The following is a 15622-nucleotide window of genomic DNA, read 5'->3' as shown; positions in this document are numbered from 1 at the left end:
ATGTTTTTTTTCTCGTGGGCTTTTGGGGAGAGGAAATATCTTTGCTTTGGTTGATGAATTTATCAGTGAAATTGCAAGCCAAGTGAGCTTTAGTTTAGCCATGAAAGCTGAAGGCAAAGAGATAATGAAGCAGATACCACTTCAGGTGACTTAGGTGGGAGTGTGTGTGGACTGTATAGGCATGGATTTTTTTGCCTTTTGTCTTGAAAGCCCAGCATATGAAAGAATAACACTGAGTGTTAATTACTTAAAATTGAATACCCAAGGTCATTCAATATTTTGCAGGCTTGTGTATAACTGATTTGGAATGGTGATGGAAGTTCTGTTGTCTTGTCTCTCCTTTACAACTTGTTCTCTTTGTGGAATTCCTTTTCTGTAGGCATTGTGGAGAGGATATTCTTGGCGAAAGATGACTGACACAGCAAAAACCAGAGCTTTAAGATGCAGTTTAGAAAAGGCCAATGAAAAGAGCAGAGAAGAAAACAAACTGGGCAACAGAACTGCAATTGCAATAGAACACCTTCTAAAATACAAACATCTCTCCTACATTCTTGCAGCACTAAAGCACCTTGGTCAGTATTTTGTTTTATTATAACTGATGGATTTTCAGAATGATAAATACTGGATTTTTTTCAGCTGAGAAGAGTTCATAATGATATTTAGGCTTTCTGCATGACTCTAAAATGTGAATGTTAGAGGGTAGAATGGAGGGTTTTCCAGACTAAAACTAGATTATTGATTTAAGAACCATATTTAAATGGTTATGTAGAGAAACGAAATCCTGTATGATTGCTCTAATTTCCTGTCAGTCCTAGTAATGTTATACCTTACATAAGTTTATTATCATTTTTACTATCAGTAGATCTCTCTGTGGATCATTTTTGTCTGCTTAATTTTTAGTCTGAAATATTAACACTATTTCTTTAGAAATGCTTAAATCAATAATTGCAGTTTTTGCTTTGCGCTTCTATTTAAAAATAGAGAATATCCTGGTTTGCAATTATTTTGCTTGAACTTCAGAGTTCCCTTTATTTATATTTCTTTAATTGTTTTAGAGGTGGCTACCCGGCTGTCCCCACTGTGTTGTGAAAATATAGCCCAGAGCAGAGCAATCTTCAGTATTTTCATTCTGATTCGAAGTTGCAACCGGAGTGTTCCGTGCATGGATGTGATCAGATACTCAGTTCAGGTTCTACTCAATGTTTCAAAGGTAACTTGAATATTTTCTTTTGCTGGTTTATAAGCAGTGGGCTACTTTATTGTAGGACTTGTTTATGGACAAAATTTCTGAATAAATCTGGAACAACAGAAGTACTAGTTTTGAATAAAAACTGTTTTTGAAACCAGTTATTTATTTACCTTGTAATAGTTATGTGGAGGTTTTTGGCAAAAAAATTTATTTCATGTCCTTAAGGCGTTTCAAGCTATCGTAAGTATTTTTAAATTTCTCTAAACTTATTCTAATTTATTTCTTTATTTCAAATATAAAATCAGATTCTGTGGGTTTCTAAACAAGGGGGGAAGCACAGAAAGTACCTTTTTATAAAAAAATCTGTTACAATTGTGTAAATACAGAAGCGATTTTTATTGCTTGGTTACCAGTTCAGCTACAAATTTATTCTAGGGGACAATATGGGCTTTGCTTTTTCCTCTAACCTCTAAATATTAACCTCCAAAATAAAAATATTTTAAAGCTCTATCTATATAAACTCTCTTGTCTCTTTCTTGTTTAACAGTATGAAAGAACTACTCGAGCAGTTTATGAAGCAGAAAATTCTATAGATACTTTACTAGACCTCCTGCAAATGTACAGAGGCAAAGCTGGGGACAAAGTTTCAGAGAAAGGAGGAAGCATTTTCACAAAGACCTGCTGTTTGCTAGCTATCCTTTCAAAGGACTCAAAAAGAGCTTTGGTAAAACCTAAATGTTTCGGGTTTAATGGTTTAATTTGACATACTTTTCTTGAATGTTTTGGTGGTGTTTGTAATTGTTTTTCTCTCCCTCTCTACCATCCCTGTTATGGCTGTAATATTAATTATGACTAAACTCTGGTTTAGAACATATGTATTTCCAAATGGTGAACACACTCGCATTTTCTCGATTTAAGCTGCTTTTGACCTTGCAGTATTGACTGTGTGCTGTCTCCACCTTTCCTCAGGAAATCCGAGCCATGCCAAGAACTGTTTCTTGCATCCAGAGCCTCTATAAACTCACAGCTCGGAAGCACAGGATGGATGCAGAGAGAACACTTGTGAAGCAGAAAACAAACACTGCCTTAGGTGGGAGTTCCTCTGTTCCGGTAACTCCTCTAAGAATAAAAACAGTTTCAAGGTAAGTAGTTAAAAACCAGTCTTCTATTTCTGCTGTGACATTGAAATATTTTTATTTAAGTCACTAATCTTTTCACAGGATTAAACCAGACTGGGTCTTGAGGAAAGATAACATGCAAGAAGTTGTGGATCCTCTGCAAGCAATTGTGATGGTGATGGACACACTTGGTATTGCCTGCTACTGAAATGTAAATGATGTATAAGAAGATGTATTTGTACAGTATGTATGTAGGAGATGAATAAATGATTTGGAAAAAAGCAATTAAGTGTTAAACTACCACTGGAAATGTTTTTTTGGATTACAATTAACATTTTGGCAACCTTTTTTATTGTGTACAGTTTTGAAGCCCTATTTTGTACTACTACCAAAAGCAATTGTATAATAAAATCAATTAACTGGCTTTTACTGGAAATTTCACTGGTGCAGTAATGTAGTGTTGTCACACAACTGTGAATATTACAAATAGCATGGGATTCTTCACTCTGATTAGATATTGTCAAATTCTATTAAAAGCAGTTGTTTATGGGGGACAGTAATGTTGTCTGATCTAGAGACGTGTAGAAAGGGAGGCTTAGGCTGTGGATTTCAAAATTGGCTGGTTTTGAGGAACTCGAGTCTACTTTCTAGTGAGGTCTTGAGAGATCATGTATGACAGCAAGAAAAAAAATATTATGATTCCTCTTTTTTATGCATTTCAAGATAGTGATGGAACAACAGGATCTTGTAAAGGTGAATTTAGAAATTCTGAGCTGACATTTTAAGGGAGGTATCTGTGAGTTTCTTCTTTGTATCAAGTGAGCAGTGCATACAAGCATGCATCTCCTGTGGCTGAATAGATTGTGTTCATCACACAGCATCCCTTTTCATCCTGTTCTCTTCTGCATTCTCAGAATTGTGTTTGCTTAGCGAAAATGCCAAGAAAATGCAAACTGTAAAATTATACCCTCCCACTCCCAAAGTTAAGCATTATACCTCTAATGATGCTAAATCAACTGGTAGCCATTAGTCAGTCAGGTGACTGTATGAGGTTCATTTTTTCTGGTTTTGTTTAAAAAATACTTGAAAGAGGCTTGTTGTGTTCAACACAACTCAGACAGATAGTAAGAGGGACTATGTTGTTCCTGTAAGAAACTCCAAAATCATGAATATCTCTAGCATGCAGCTGACTGGTTTACTCTGGGGGTAGGCCGGAGGACAGGGGAATTGTCTCTGCTTTCAGCCAGGGTAAATAATCTGATAACAGAATGCCCTTTAAACTTGGGACTCGGGAGGTTGTGAGTGGAACAGTGATCAGCAAGTTTAAAGTGTTCCATAAGCTTGTTGCCTGATTTCACTGTAAAATGATAAATTACTGATGGTAAAGTGTATCAAATGGAGGTAGAATCCTGCCGGTCTAGTGCTAAGGTATTTGGAGAACTAAAATAAATGAAAATAGTTTTTCCAGTGAATCAACTTGTTACAAAATACCATAGACATCGAGGCATTTGTTGAATACCTTTGAAAATTCAGTTAATTATTTACAAAAGTAATACTTAGGGAGTTTTCACAGGTAGTGGGAACTGTAGATGGAGACAGTAATGAAGATGAGATTGAAAAGCTGTTTTTTCTTCCTAGTTATGGTGTGTTCAGGGAAGCTCTTTGCAGAAGGTAAACACACTGAATTCTATTGTACATTGAATCTAGAATATGCGGCCTTGGTAACGTAAGGGCAATGTCTTTCATTTCTTTACTGCATAAATACTGCTTTTTAAATTTAAATACAATTCTGTTGTGACATGGCTGATGATCACGATTCAGCTGTAGGTGATTCCTGTCTAAGTCTCAAAGCTGTAATATTGAAATGTTCAGACTTCAGAAGAAATTTCTTCTGAAGTGTCTTTGAGCTGTTTTGAGGCACTTACACAAATTGAATTTTGTACTATTAAAACTTTTTATATATTGAAGTGTCTTGGGGATTGAAATGTTTTCAATTTGTTACAAAGCAAAATAGTGGAAGTTAAATGGAACCTGCAGCAGTTAGTCTGGGGTGGTCCTGCATTTTCTATCCCTATTTTCAGCATTGATTTCTTCTTCTGTTTGTTGTTTTGGGTTTTTTTGTTCATTTATTTGGTTTTTTATTTTGGGGTTTTTTAAATAACTCAAGGTCATATTCAGCTCTACTCTTTTTAAAGGTCTTCTCCTATAACTGGGGGGTTCTGTTGGTTTTTTTAATTGCCATTGTTTTTTCCTTAATCTCCATTTCTTCTTTCTTTTCTATTGACTGTTTTTAAATTCTCTTTTTAAAGCCTAACTCATATATTGCCTCCTGGCAGTTTGTCCTACTTTTCTGCTAACATTTTCTGAATTGAGGAGCTGAGGCACAGCTAATCCTGACACTTGTCACTGAATTTTACAGTAGGCATTGGTGTGTTTGTGTAGCAAAGGGTGCTCATGCTTCTGGGCAAAATAGAGTAAAACCAAGGTGTCCTGCATCAGTTTTGCCCAGTTCACATTAGGAGGTTTTATTCTACAGCTGATATTCTTGTGAACCCTAAGAGCAAAAGCTGATAAAATTGTAGTATGTCTTCATTTCAACAGGTCTTAAAAGGCCCTTCATGCTTGTAAGTATTCTGAATTTTGTTCTTCTTTGAAAGCCTGTATCAGTCAAGCTGATATTAAATAAATTCATGCAAAAACATTCATATCTGGGCTGAAATTTTTAGTGGGAAATATATTTATCCTTTTGCAGATACACCTTGTGATTTGCCACAGATAGAAAATGGAAACCTTGCCCAGTACTATTACAGTTTCAAAAGATACTATTTCCCTATGCACAAAGGAAAAAAACTCTCCTATTCTTGTATGGTTGGTTACACGACTGAAACTGGGACTCAAGATGGAAGAATAACTTGTACAGCAAAAGGATGGTCTCCAGTGCCACAATGCTACAGTGAGTTAACTTTATTCATCTCCTCATTGCTTCCAGCAGGAACACTTCCTAGCTGGTTTTCCTGGGATATATAGGAAAAGAAGCTGCATAACAGAAGGGATAAAATGTACAGGGTGCAATCAATTATTTATATCAAGACTACATGGGTTTATATATGGCATTTTTTTTACAATAATACATATTTTATGGGCTCTTAACCATTTATGTTTTTTATAAGAGCATAAGAAAGTTGCCCAGTTTTCTTAGTCTGGGAAAACTTAGTTTTCCCTTAGATGTATATCTTCTCCAATCTCCCTAGCTCTAGATTCCTTGGCTGTATTCCATGTTGTTACTGGTGGCTTGATGTATTTTTTGATGATTGGAGCAGTGTTTCTTCAGTAGGTCAAGAAAATAAGATTAGATCAGTATAGCTACAAACCCCTTCTTTTGCTTCCTGGAGAACAAATTATTCCATTCTTTCTAACCAAGCTGTTTTCTTTCCTTCAGGAAAATGCAGCAAGCCTCTTTTGGAAAATGGCTCTTTTTCCAGCACAGAGATGGACTTCAAAATCCATGAGAAATTGCAATACAAATGTAATCCAGGCTACCACACCCTGAGTGGTGGTACTGAAGATACAGTGCAGTGTCAGCCACAAGGATGGTCCTTCCAGCCAAGCTGTACTAAAAAACTTGGTAGGATTCTGCATTTTTCTCCTTTTTAATCTATCGCAGATGTATTTAGTTTCACTGTCCTTGCTGTACCTGTAGGGTGTTACGACCTGGTTTAAACCCAGAAAAGCAAAGCAAGCTAGGTCTCTGTGCATAAACCGGAAAGAACCAAGAAGGTTCAAAATATTCCCAGAAACAAGATTAAAACCAAAAGAGGTTAGATGTTGAAGCCTAAAAATTGATGTATTTTATTTAATAGTAAAAGAGGCAAAGAGAAGGGAAGATAAAAGAAAGAAAGAAATGGAAAAAAGAAGGGTGTGTGGGGGGTGGGGGAACAGGGAGAGGTGACAGGTGTTAGGTGGAAGCACATCACCCATCTGAGGGTCCCAACGACGTCTCGTTGCTCCCCTCCATCTGCTCTGCTGGTGGTGAGGGTCCCCCGTTGCCACCGTGGCCACGCCGCCACACGCCGTCACATGCCGCCACACGCCAAAGGGTGCAGAACTCCGTGGATTAAAATCCACTTTGGGCCAGGTGGGAATGCCCACGTGCCTCTCTTGTAGGGGCCAGCTTGACACTGTCCCTTGCAACACTGAGGGTCTGTTGCATCATCTCTGGTGCAGGGTCTGGGCACCCCTTTGAGGGGGGATCCTTTGATGGGCCATGTCACCCCCTCCTGCTGTGGATAAGCTTCCTCCCCCCCTCCCTGGTGAGCACCCCTCAGCTGGGCTCTGCACAGTGGAGGATGGGCAGTCACTGTGCCTCTGACCAGAGGCTTTTCCAAGATACCCAAGGCCTCTCCTCCCTCCACTGTTGGTTCGAGGGTCTGTGTGAGCCTGGCAGCTGATAGCCCTGGGGCTGTGGTCTCCACCTTTAAGAAAATGTTTTTTCAATACAGTTTTAAAAGTCCTTTAAGAAAATATTTAAGTCATAGACTGTAATATTTGTCTCTGACATAGGGCCAAACTGCCTATGACAGACTCTCATTTGAGTACTCCTAAAGCAGGTTCTCAGTTGTTCCTCTGGGGAAGAATTTGTCAGGTTTCACATGCTGCTGGTTTTGTGCATTTGTATAGACGCAATTCCATGTAAAATGAATCAGCAGAGATGAAATCACACTGTTTCAAATAAATCCATTGCCATACCAACTTTCTGTTCCAAATGACGAGTGGAAAACTTGTGCCAACCAACTGCATTTGTAATTATTTGTTATTTACCAAGGTTTTGCCTGGGATATGACAACTTTTAACTTGTATTTAAGGAAAACTTTGAAATACTCGCAACAAAAAGAGCAATTAACATCATGCCTGTGCTTTATTTCTTTGAGAGTCATGTCAGGTGCCCAAGTTACGCCACGGCAGCTACTCCAGGGCCCTGCAGGAGGTGCAGCTGAACGGGACGCTGCAGTACTGGTGTGAGGAGGGATATCGCACCGCGGCGGGGAACGCCTCTGAGGCAGCGCTGTGCCTCGCACACGGCTGGGACCTCACCCCCAGCTGCACCAGTATGTCATTCTCTCTGAAAACTGATTTATTCTATGTGTAAAAATCGGCAAAGAGGCTTCTTTCATCAGCTGGTGGGGGGAGCTTTCCTCAATTGGTTTTCACTGCTGTGTTTTATTCCCAGGAATAACTTGCTCCTCTTTGAGTGAAGTTGCTCATGGAGGTTTTCATCCTGTGAAGAAATTCTATGAAGAAGGAGATGTAGTTCACTTTTTCTGTGACAAACATTATTCTGTCACCAGATTTGACTTAATTCAGTGTTACGATTTTGGGTGGTATCCAGACCCTCCAGTGTGTGAAGGTACCCTGTTTTTATAGTTTTACTATGTCAAATTCTTAGAGAAAAGCTCTCACCTTCTTTCAAGAAATGCTTTATGAATACAAAATAAAAATACAGTTGTACCAGTTTGCAGCCTAAATCTAAATAAAGTGCTAGCCAAAGGGCAGGGAGCCAAAGTAGCAGGAAGGAAGGTAATGGTAACTGGAACTACATTTTAGTGAACTGTAGCAACAGAGCAGATACTGTCTCTTACTGTTGTTTCTCTGTTATATCCTGGAGAAGCAGGAATCAACAGTTACAGGGAATTGTTTAGACCCAGAAGCTCAATAAACTCTGTTCAGAATACATGAAGGTTTAATCAGGCCTGCTTAATCCTGCCTTGTGGGGTGGGGATGTACCTCTTGAGGGGCATTAAAAATAAAATTTGTAACAAGGTCCTCCTTAGCTTGTGGTACCTTTCAGAGTTGTCCAGCCTCCCCAAACCTTACTTGTTTTGAACAGAATTAATTAAAACATTGTCCTGAGGACAGAAACACACCTTTAGCAATTGCTATCACTTCCCCAGTCATTGGGGGATAATGGAGAGTCTCAGTAAAGAAAGTTCCAAAGGAATGAAAGGTGAAGCAGTTGAGATACAGAATAGAGCGGAAAGCAGCACAAACCAAACTTTAGTACAGCTTAGACTCCAGCCCTGTGTTTATTCTTGTGACACAGCAGGAACTTTTCTTGAGTGAGTGCAGAGAAGGAGGAGATGCTCAGGAGGATGAAAACAAGGCCTAAATCTACTTTTGAGGATACAGTAATCACAAACTTAATTTGGAAATAGGAAATGGGCTATGATTATTGCTCCTTCTGTAGCATTAAAATTAATGCATAATCTGCTTTAAATATTATATGAATGGGGAGGGTACGGGAAATCTCTATTTCCTGGAGTCCTTTAAAGAACATTTTATTAAGTCTCTGTGGAGAAATTACAAATTTGTTTATAGCAGTACAATGACATAGTATTTCTATTTTTATACTTGTTGAATGCAAAATCACTTGTTTGTTCAGGTCTCCCATTGTATTAAGAAAATTGAGAAAATTTTATTAAGCTGTTACTCTGGATTAGCCAAAAAAGCCTTTAGAGTGATAGGCTTGCATTGTGTATGGTGAGCTTAATTGTGTACGTGGCTTTGGTAAGAGAGAAAACAATATGCAATTTTTTATTTTCAGATGTAAAAAATAAATGTCCTCCACCACCACTCCCTCATGGCCATATCAGCACAGCCAGAAGAACATATCGTAATGGAGACAAAGTTCGTGTGCAGTGTACCTTGGGAAGAAGAGGATCTGAGGAAATCCAGTGTGAAGGAGGAAAATGGACATCACCCTCTGTCTGTATTGGTGAGTACTTCTGTGAAGTCTGACAACTGAACTGAAATGATTCTTCAAACCATGCCTTAATTTTCTGGAGAGCTTTCGTTTCTATATCTGCAAAACTGTTTGCTTTCCTCTGTTAAAAGGCTTGAGAGGCAAAGTGCTGCATATTTTGCAGGCAATCCATGGTTCCCAGATTAAAAAGAAGGATGAGCTAGGTGAATTCAGCTGCCACCTGTGACATCTTCCTTGGAAAACTGGGATTATTACATTTTACAGTGCATCATGTCTGGCTGTTGTAGTACTTTAAAATGAGCTGTTTCTGAGAAAACTGGTTCTGAGTTTCTGCTATGGTTACAGGAACTGTGGATAAACAGGAATCCGAGGCACCACCACCACTCGAGGCAGATGCAGAAATAAAGGCAAGCCAAACACATCGCAATGAAGATATGAGTAGGTGAACGTTGCCCTACTATTTAAAAGGGACTCTCCAATCCAACTATAGGCATTTTATGAGTAACTTTTGTTATAGGACAGTTCCTTATTCCTGGAAATGCTTGCATGTGCTACACATGTCAATGTAGCCAATTAATGAAAGACTATTGTTGCTTATTTCTAAGTTACACCAATAAGCCTGCTCTGTATTCTTAATTTTATTTCATATACAGCATTTACTTTCAGTCATTTTGTACCCTTTAATACTATTTGAACATGCAAATTCGTATATTTTGTTGTTCCTTTGATCAATAGTTCCAGTGAGGTTTCTTTTGTTTATTTTGAACCACACATGGGTGAAATTTCACGTAACAAATAAGATGGTCTTGTCACATAAAAAGAACAGATTACTGTGTTCAGTGTAAACCAGCAGGAGTCAAAAGTAGACATAGATGTAAAGTGTAGAGGGAAATAAAGTGCATGTCTGCAATTCTGTAAGGCAAGTGTAGAATCTCTGAAAATGAAATTTGGAAAAGGAATTATGTTGGTTTGGATTTTAATTGTATGCAAATTATTTTGCTCAGTCTAGTATTGGTCTAATACTTTCACCAGTGTAAACATTGTTGTAATCTAATCAAGATCTAATTGCCTGTTTCTCTATCTCATATCAGAAGTGCAGCAAGACTGTGCCTCTCCACCTGTGATTAAAAATGGTGGTGTCCTGGGCCCACTATTGGCAAGCTACAAAAATGGTTCCTCAGTAGAATATGGCTGTCAGCGTTACCACTTTTTGGATGGGCCCAGTACTGTCTACTGTGACCATGGGAACTGGACAGAGCAACCAACCTGCTTAGGTGAGTCTTGGGAGGAAAAGCGAGTTTTGTCGTATGTAATACAGAAAGGAATGAAAATTGGAAAGAACCTCTAAATAATCTTTTCTTTACCATCTTTTCTCTTTTTTTGGAGTTAATAAAGATTCCAGAAATATGAGGATGAACCAGAATTAAATTTTTAGCAGGCTTCTCCTGGGTGTTCTCTGGCCCGTTCTTAAAACCAGCCAATTAAAAAGACTCTGTTTCCTGAGTGAGCTATTCTAGGAGATAGCTGTCCCTGCTTCCTGGGAGGATTCTCCAATTTCATTCCTCCATATTGTCCATTCAGTTAATTTCTTCCTGTCCTTCAATAGATAATTGGAAGGAATGGTGTGACCATTCCCAAAATAGATTTTAGATACAGTTAATGAAGAATTAGCAATGACTTCTTGGACTTTTGTTTTTAAACTTTCAGCCTTTTTTTTTTGATTATGTGTCTTTGTATCTGTTGTTTCATCCTGGCCTGAACTTTTCAATTTTTCTGTGCTGCTCTTATGTATGCTGCCCAACACAATGTGTAGAACTCCCACTAGACAATTGCCAATGCTAGCAGGAATACAGACATGAGTTGTTTGTTTATGTTTCCTTCCTATCTCTAATGAAATAATCCAATTTTTCTAACATCCTTTGTTAAATTGGCTCACCTTGAAGTTCTTAATCTACCATGAAAATGAAAATAAACAACCAGTTCACTTTTAATTGCTTATTTCTAAATGAACAAAAGTCACCTTATTTAGACTGAAAGGTCCAGGTCAGCATTTTTGGATCTGAATACTCAAATTTTAACAAATCCTGTGAAATAATGAAATCTCATTTCCTGTGAGCGTTATTTGTTTCCTAAGCATCTAAATAAGCCCATCATCCTTTGCATGTTTTCTGAGATTTCTTTTCAACACTCACCTAATCAGAGCAGAAAGAGTACATGCTGATGTTATCTTCAGGAAAATTCCATGTGAATTTGGTGTTACACTGCTGTCACCAGACTGCCAATGAGTTCTCCCTGCCTTTCCCTCAGCAAAGCATCAATAGGGGCCTTTAGCAGCCAATGATTCTCGTGGAACTTGTAGAAATTTATTTTGTAGGTGACCCTCTGTCAGGCTTTATTGATGTTGAGCAGGGATTTCAGAAGTTAATGAGGTTAATCATCTAATGGAAGGCTACACTCCCTGATGTGATCCTGGTTTTAAGAACCCTGTCAGAAAGCATCCCTTCCTTTTGCATGTGTTTGGTCTCCGGTGTTACTTCAGACTATTTCTTTCCATTTGCATTTTTTTTATGCATCTGTACTTCTTTGTCTTGCAAGATTCAGAAGCATTTTAGAACTATTGACTTGGGGTTCTCTTTCTTCGCTCCTACAAAAGGGAGCTAAGAAACCAGTTCAGTGGCTTTTTATTAAAATACACTTTTATTTCCTAGAACCGTGTACTCTTAATGTAACTGATATGGACAGCAACAACATAACATTGAAATGGAGACGGGAAGAATTAATTTTCCTTCATGGAGATCTCATAGAGTTTGAATGTAAACAGGGATATGATTTTCTCCAGATTGCCATTCCATCTCCTGGGAGGACACGGTGTGACCATGGCAGACTGAAATATCCAAAATGTGTTATTCAAGGTAAAACAATAATTTTTTCATTGCCTTTCTAATTAATCAACCTTAGACCTATTTAGAAATTATTTGCTTTACTTTCAGTGTGAGCCTGGAGTCTGTTGTAAATAATCAGACTTCAACAATACAGATGCATAAGGCACCTCTATTGTTTAACATATCCAAGCATGGAAAAGTGATACACCTTCCTTTGATGGGCAAGGCTGGAGAAAGGAGGGGGAAACTCTTCTCCAAGCCCAGGAAACTGAAAGCTCTGTAGAAAGAGAGCTGTAAAAAGAAAACCTTCATGTTCATTTAATTTATGATAAAGCTGTCTATTTGTTAATTTCTTATGCTGAATGTTTCTGAAATGCTTTAATTGTTACTGCAGCTGCTACAGAAAAATGTGGCTCTCCACCATCTATTGCAAATGGAGCTCTTACTCTCCCAGCGCTGCCCCAGTATGACAGTGGTTCTTCAGTTCAGTATATTTGCTCTGACTATCATTTTTTGCAAGGCTCTGAGAGAATCTACTGCTCTGAAGGACAGTGGACTTCGCCACCAGTTTGTATAGGTAGGTGTAATAAATAAGATAAATAAGAACTTCTCTGTAAGATTCATAGCCTCAAGGAGCAGCCTGGAAGTGACCTGGTAGGGCCATCTAGTCCAACCCCCTACAATGAGTAGGGTTGCTCAGAGCCCTGTCCAGCCTGACCTTGGATGATCCCAGGAGTGTGCAACCACTGCCTTTCTGGGAAAACTGTACCAGTGTTTTACCACTCTCACTGGTGGTAATGTCTCCCTTATGACTAGGCTGAATCTACATCTCTTTATGGTTTAAAACCGTAACCCCCTTGTCCTATTGCTCCAGGCCTTACTAAAAAGCCTGTCTTCATCTTTCTTACAAGCCTTTTTTAGGTTCTGGAAGGGTACAATGAGGTCTCCCTGGATCCTTCTTTTTTCCAGGCTGAACAACTCGAATTCTCTCTAAAATCAGCTACTTAAAATTTATAAATTGAGTAGTGTCAGCTAGAACTTTTAGATCTCAATTTCAGTTTCTTCAGTGACAGATGAAAGTTTTAGTAGAAGCAAGTTAAGCTCATCTGGCATTTTTTTTATTTCCTTAACTATGATATGCCTGCAGTAGAATAATAATACAATGGGAAATAATTTACAGTTCTAGTGTAGCCTAGTCAAAATACTCTGTTCCAATAAGAATCAATTTATTAGCACTGATCAAGTCTCTCTTTTTTAGAGCCGTGTACTTTGTCAAAAACTGAAATGGAGAAAAATAATGTGCTGCTGCAAGCATTCTATGCAGATCAAGTTTACTTTTACCACGGGGATTATGTTGGATTTTACTGTAAACGGAACCATTTTGGAGCAGAATCTGGCACAACTTTATTTCAAGTACAGTGTAAGAGAGGACAGCTGGCATATCCAAGGTGTGTTGAAAGAGGACAACAAGTATGAACTTGAGGAAAGCCTGTAGGAAAGGTATGTATGTAGGTGAATGAGGGTGGCCTCATGTTCTCCAGGTCACTCCACGCAGCTTTGGGAAATGAGTGCTGGGTCTGAGCTGGATTGGGACAGAAGGGAAAGGCGTGTGTGGGATGAGGATGAGCAGTGCAGCACAGGGATGCAATATTGGCATACACATGGAAAAATCTGAAGGAAGGAGTTGTACATCTTAACAGCACTCATGTCTCCCTTCACAGGTAAGGAGCCTCTAAAAGTTTTTAAGGGATCTGTAAAACTACTTAAAACCTAAAAGTAGACAAAGTTACTGAGTAGTTAATTATTATTCTTAAAACTATTTTAAGAATATTAAAATCCAAGTACTTTGTATGATTTCTTATGACTCTTATATATTGGTACTCTTAAGGTTCTGCCTATGAACATGTGTGACTACAGCTATGAAGAGAATCCAGGAATATGGACAATCCATTTCAGTCGGTTTTAATAAAAAAGCCACTATAAGGGTATTCTCTCTCTTTTATGTCTAAACTCATGTGTCTGTGAAATCATAGCATGTATGGTGCTCTGTATGGGTTTCCAAGGCTTTTTCAAGAGTTACATGAAAGAATAAAACAGAAAAAGAAATTAAAGCATTCAGGAATAGACAAATTCTGCTTATTTGATCAAAACCCAGTCAACGAATAAGTGGAAAAAAGGGTTGATAAAAATACTTTACACCGTGTAAGTAATAGCACTACCCTTCTTTTTACAGAGAAATCTGGGTGAAATGGAGAGAAGGGGATTAAAAGGCCCTTGCTGGAACAGCTGCTGGAAGTAGAATTCATTTAGCCCCATCACTTCCTCTGGCTGTACACACAACACTGGCTGTGGGCCCAGGACAGGATCAGGGGCATTGCAGACATGAAGGCAGCATCTTGTTGATAAACCTGGAGGCAAAGAATGCATCGCATACTCGAGCTTCGTGTGGGGCTGCTGCCACTCAATCACCTACCTGTTTTAGTGACATGCCACATTTTCTCATTCATTGTTTTAATCCTAGTGTAGTAATAGAATACCTTCTTGTGACCCTTAATGGCCCTTGCAAGTGCCACTCTTGAGCTTTTTTCTAACATTATCCATACATGCCACATCACTGCCATGGACAGCTCACCTTGGAGCCTGTTTCTGCCTCAATCCCCTGTACATTGATACCTTTTCTGCTTCAGAGATCTCTGTGAAGTCTCTGATTAGATAAGCCAGTCAAGGTAGATGTGTTTTTCCTCCTGAAGATGATAATTGAATAATCTTGTGCTTGCAGGATCCTGTGCTTCAAGACTTACAAGCTTTTCTCAACTCCTGTGAGTCCCAAGCAATCCCATGTACTCTTTTCCTAAATAAGTCAAATTCTGCTCTCCTAAGGTGCATGATTTGTACTCTGGTACTTGCTTTTTTCTCCCCATTCTGAATCATGAACTGCATTAGTACACTGTTACCACAGCCAGGCTGCCACTGACTTCCACAGGCACGTCCTCCTTGTTTGTGAAGGGCAGATGGGGCTGGGGGTGGCATAGACTGGCCCATCCAAGGCCTGGACCAGGATGCAGTTCCCACATTCACCTAGAAACCCCAATTATTTGCACCCCAACGTCTTGCCCTTGCAGGAAATATCTGGCTCAAGTCCCCCAGGACTGATTCTGGCTAGAGACTTCCTTGAGTTGTTCAAAGGAGGCTCCACTTGCTCTTTCTGCTCAGGCACTCAGGACACTCACCCCAGGCTCATTTCCAAGCAAGTGGAAGAAGGTAGGAATAGACAAGGCCAAACACACTCTGTGTGCTGATAATCAAATTAGCTGTGAGCTTTAATTCTTGTCTCAGTATGCCACCAAAGCCAGCCTGTTTTCTGGCCACAATTGTTAATAAAATAACAGTGAGATCAGTATAAAATGGATAAAATGCAAGCACTACCCTTTGGCTGGATAAAATGTAAATACATTTATAAAACTAGATCTAATGTGGATAATACGCAAATACAATCATCCAATAATAAAAACAATACCAAATTCCAAGAGAGAACATTGGCTAAGCTGCAAACAAAGCACAGCAAACTGGGAAACACCAGGAAAAGTTGAGCTCAAAGCACTTGGTTGGTTGAGGGCTCTTTCATTTCCTCAGCCTGGGCTCCCTCATGCCATTTCCATTTACCCATACCTTGATT

The 15622-nt window shown here is 38.9% G+C and overlaps 3 protein-coding genes across 8 annotated transcripts in view; 2 read left to right on the top strand and 1 right to left on the bottom strand.

Annotated features, from left to right (window-relative positions):
* ASPM (assembly factor for spindle microtubules) overlaps window positions 1-2730 on the top strand; it is a 27581-nt gene extending 24851 nt beyond the window's left edge. Inside the window, exons 25-29 of the mRNA XM_042029897.1 lie at window positions 380-572; window positions 1056-1210; window positions 1737-1913; window positions 2159-2331; window positions 2410-2730. Of these exons, the coding sequence (XP_041885831.1) occupies window positions 380-572; window positions 1056-1210; window positions 1737-1913; window positions 2159-2331; window positions 2410-2515 (804 nt within the window). The 3' untranslated portion in view covers window positions 2516-2730. The remainder of the gene's footprint in view (window positions 1-379; window positions 573-1055; window positions 1211-1736; window positions 1914-2158; window positions 2332-2409) is intronic.
* On the top strand, window positions 2537-15351 carry LOC121665551 (coagulation factor XIII B chain-like). 4 transcript variants are annotated; one of them, XR_006016384.1, is made up of 12 exons: window positions 2537-3978; window positions 5060-5260; window positions 5747-5932; window positions 7236-7412; window positions 7535-7711; window positions 8906-9076; window positions 9410-9502; window positions 10156-10338; window positions 11773-11976; window positions 12341-12523; window positions 13205-13667; window positions 14180-15351. XR_006016384.1 is itself a non-coding variant. In XM_042029903.1 (12 exons), the coding sequence occupies exons 1-11, from the start codon at window positions 3897-3899 to the stop codon at window positions 13420-13422; spliced, it is 1875 nt and encodes a 624-aa protein (XP_041885837.1). In that variant the 5' UTR covers window positions 2537-3896; the 3' UTR covers window positions 13423-13446; window positions 14180-15351. The 4 variants fall into 4 exon arrangements, 2 of the variants coding, with proteins under 2 accessions (XP_041885837.1, XP_041885836.1); XR_006016383.1 differs by lacking the exon at window positions 14180-15351 and adding an exon at window positions 13835-14062; XM_042029903.1 differs by having other exon boundaries at window positions 13205-13446.
* Window positions 9410-15622, bottom strand: part of CFH (complement factor H) — a 33879-nt gene continuing 27666 nt past the window's right edge. For 2 of the 3 annotated variants that reach the window (XM_042029900.1, XM_042029898.1), the window contains one exon: window positions 15240-15622. In XM_042029900.1, the coding sequence (XP_041885834.1) occupies window positions 15606-15622 (17 nt within the window). In that variant the 3' untranslated portion in view covers window positions 15240-15605. Of the gene's footprint in view, window positions 13924-15239 lie in introns of those variants that run through there. The other variant, XM_042029901.1, reaches the window with a different exon arrangement.

Source organism: Corvus kubaryi, unplaced genomic scaffold, assembly GCF_017639235.1.
Source record: "Corvus kubaryi isolate FWS band 111438036 unplaced genomic scaffold, C.kubaryi_AGA036_p1.0 37334, whole genome shotgun sequence".
Taxonomy (NCBI): domain Eukaryota; kingdom Metazoa; phylum Chordata; class Aves; order Passeriformes; family Corvidae; genus Corvus; species Corvus kubaryi.
Note: the sequence above shows the minus strand (reverse complement) of the source record. Positions and strands in the feature narration are given on the sequence as shown.

Coding starts and splice junctions, on each gene's coding strand:
- LOC121665551 (XM_042029903.1), top strand. CDS start 3,897: ATGGAGACAGTAATGAAGATGAGATTGAAAAGCTGTTTTTTCTTCCTA. Junction 7,712..8,905: donor AGACCCTCCAGTGTGTGAAG/GTACCCTGTTTT, acceptor TTTTATTTTCAG/ATGTAAAAAATAAATGTCCT. Junction 9,077..9,409: donor ATCACCCTCTGTCTGTATTG/GTGAGTACTTCT, acceptor CTATGGTTACAG/GAACTGTGGATAAACAGGAA.